The sequence below is a fragment of the Montipora foliosa genome, unplaced genomic scaffold, assembly GCF_036669935.1.
Source record: "Montipora foliosa isolate CH-2021 unplaced genomic scaffold, ASM3666993v2 scaffold_406, whole genome shotgun sequence".
Lineage (NCBI taxonomy): Eukaryota > Metazoa > Cnidaria > Anthozoa > Scleractinia > Acroporidae > Montipora > Montipora foliosa.
The window spans coordinates 295,001-297,500 of NW_027179708.1; the positions used below are offsets into that span (position 1 = coordinate 295,001).

The following is a 2,500-nucleotide window of genomic DNA, read 5'->3' on the forward strand; positions in this document are numbered from 1 at the left end:
TAGCAGCAAGGTTTGCTACAGAGGCTGCTGTAAAGAAATGTGCCAAACTTGCAAAACATCTGATGATGTCAAAGCTCCTGAACAGGTTTATCGTCCACAAGTTACAATTGACGCCCAATAACAAACTCTCAGTGATCAAGATGTATGCAACAAACATGTCTGCAACCGCCAGGCTGATCACCAGGTACGAGGTACGCTTGTGAAGGATTCGCTCTTTCAGGAAAATAATGATTGTAAGGGCATTCATGGTCACTATAGCAACAGCTTCGATGTTAAATACTGTCAGCCAGGCGATGCACTCGGATGAAGAAATGGGCTCAAAATTTGGAGGAAGTGTTCTGTTTTGGTGATGAGAATCATTGGCCATCTACGTGAAGAAAGAAAACGACGGTTAGAACATTAGGATAGTTTGTGATCGGCTAAGAGAAATGCGGTTGTTAGGTAACGCAATACAAAAAAGAGGAAAGAGGTAATTCGGTAAGAAAATCGAAGGTAACAAACTAAGCATTCTGATTGGCCAATAATCACAGATAACCAATCAAATGTGAGTCCCCTGCACAATTATCATAAATTTTCTTTTCTTTAATATCAATAAGTAGCCACAATTTTTTTTTCGTACAATTTCAAAAAATTAAACACTGATAAATTTAAGACCTCTGTGCTCGTGCAGTTTAGTTGGCTTTTAGAAAACCTACAATATTTTTTTGTCCCAATTTGCACGAAAACATCGTGATTATTCATATACACGCAATCTCGCTTTAAAGCAATGAACGAATACACTTCGTATTAGTAACATTCCGTGCTAAAATGTATTTTATCATGATTGTTTGATAAAGCAGCTGAAAGTGAAGTGACACAGAATAGAACCAATAAAAGCGGCCTCTAAGTGGCGCATTGACATCGAGCACAAAGGCTTGAGTTGATGAGTCTGAATATTGATCCACAAGAGGACGCTATCTTTGAGAAGACAATGTTTCAACCCCATGCACACATTTCTGGGTTGTTTTCCGAGTTAGTTTAGTAAATGTCTTGTAAAAGCGCACACAAAATCGTTGACTTTTGCTTACCTTTTTCCTTGTAGGTTCTTTATAATCTACCCCAAAATACTTCAATACTTCAATACTGTTCTACGTTAACTGAAAGACCGAAAATAATCTATACCTGTTACACGTTTGTTAAATAGCGGAAATTGAAATGTTTTGACTATGTATAGGTTTCGAGAAACTTGGCTCTTTTCTTCAAACGATATGTGCCAATACTTTGATACATATAGACGACATTTTTTATTTGTCGAGTCCTTTAAATGTTCAAGTCCAAGTTCAAGATCATAAAATTCCGCATATATATGTTGCCGGTAAAATCCGTTCTCAGGTCGAATCCTTTTTAACTTAGGTTAACTTGGTGATCCTCATTTCACCTAGGTCGAATACGCACTTAGATAGATTGAAGTAACTTTTTTGAAGCCTAAATTAAGCTTAGAGAAAAATTAGGGTCAGGTTAGAATTAGGATTGGTTTTTAGACGTAGATAGCAATTGACTTACCATACAAAAGTAATTTATGAAAAGAACTGTGTTGGGTTGCGCATGTTCGTCGTCGTAGTGTACTGATGAAGACACAGGACTATAGATCTGGAAGGCCGGAGCTCGATCACCGGTAAGTACACAGTACAGTTCTTTGTTTCCTAACTTTGTTGTAATGTTGACACTAAATCGATCAGTGTATGAATGCAGAAGCCGATAAGATGATATATATGAAATATTAAGAAGATGTGTTGAGATGCGTAAGACAGAGCTTGAGGGAAGGTATTGGTGTTTTCAATCCTATCAAGGTAGAGTGCATATCCAACCTAGGTAAAATGCAGATCACGAATTTAACCTATAAGGTAAAAACGGATTCAACCTGAGAATGGATTTGACCGACAACATTTTTGAAATAATAAGAGACTAAAATATTTGCATAAAAGTCCGAGCAACGACAATAAGGTTTTAGAATACAAGAATAAAGCGCACAACGAATGAGAAAATTTTAACATTTCTTAAAGTTTGAAATTTTGAAATGTCAATTAAAAATGCCTTAGAGTACGAAAATAAAGAACAAAAGGAGATTAAGAGAAGAAAACTAAGGGGGAAACTGGACAAACTGTTACAGCTTTGCACGAATATAGTCATCCTGTTTTTTAGTTTTATTCTCATTTTAAGTTAGTTTAAATTTTATTTACCGTTAGTTAAAAAACAAGAAGGTAAATGAAGTGATATATCTGGTGTCCGTCAAGGGAGTATATTAGGGCCACTTCTTTTCCTGCTGTATATAAATGACTTCCCCCTAAATGTAAGCTGTAGTACAGAGCTTTTTGCTGATGACAGTGTACTTTATCGTAACATCGCATTTGTAGATGATTGTGTTGAGTTTCAGGGTGACCTGTCACGCTGAATGCCGAAAAGTGTAAGACCCTACATGTTACCAAGTCTAAATGTCCTTTAGTTCATCAGTATGTGATAA

At 36.4% G+C, this 2,500-nt stretch overlaps 1 protein-coding gene across 1 annotated transcript in view; it reads right to left on the bottom strand.

Annotated features, from left to right (window-relative positions):
- The window catches only part of LOC137988095 (QRFP-like peptide receptor), a 17,167-nt gene that overhangs the window by 1,103 nt on the left and 13,564 nt on the right, over positions 1 to 2,500 (bottom strand). The window contains exon 2 of the mRNA XM_068834158.1: positions 1 to 367. This exon is cut by the window's left edge and continues 1,103 nt beyond it. Coding sequence (XP_068690259.1) covers positions 1 to 367 — 367 coding nt within the window. The remainder of the gene's footprint in view (positions 368 to 2,500) is intronic.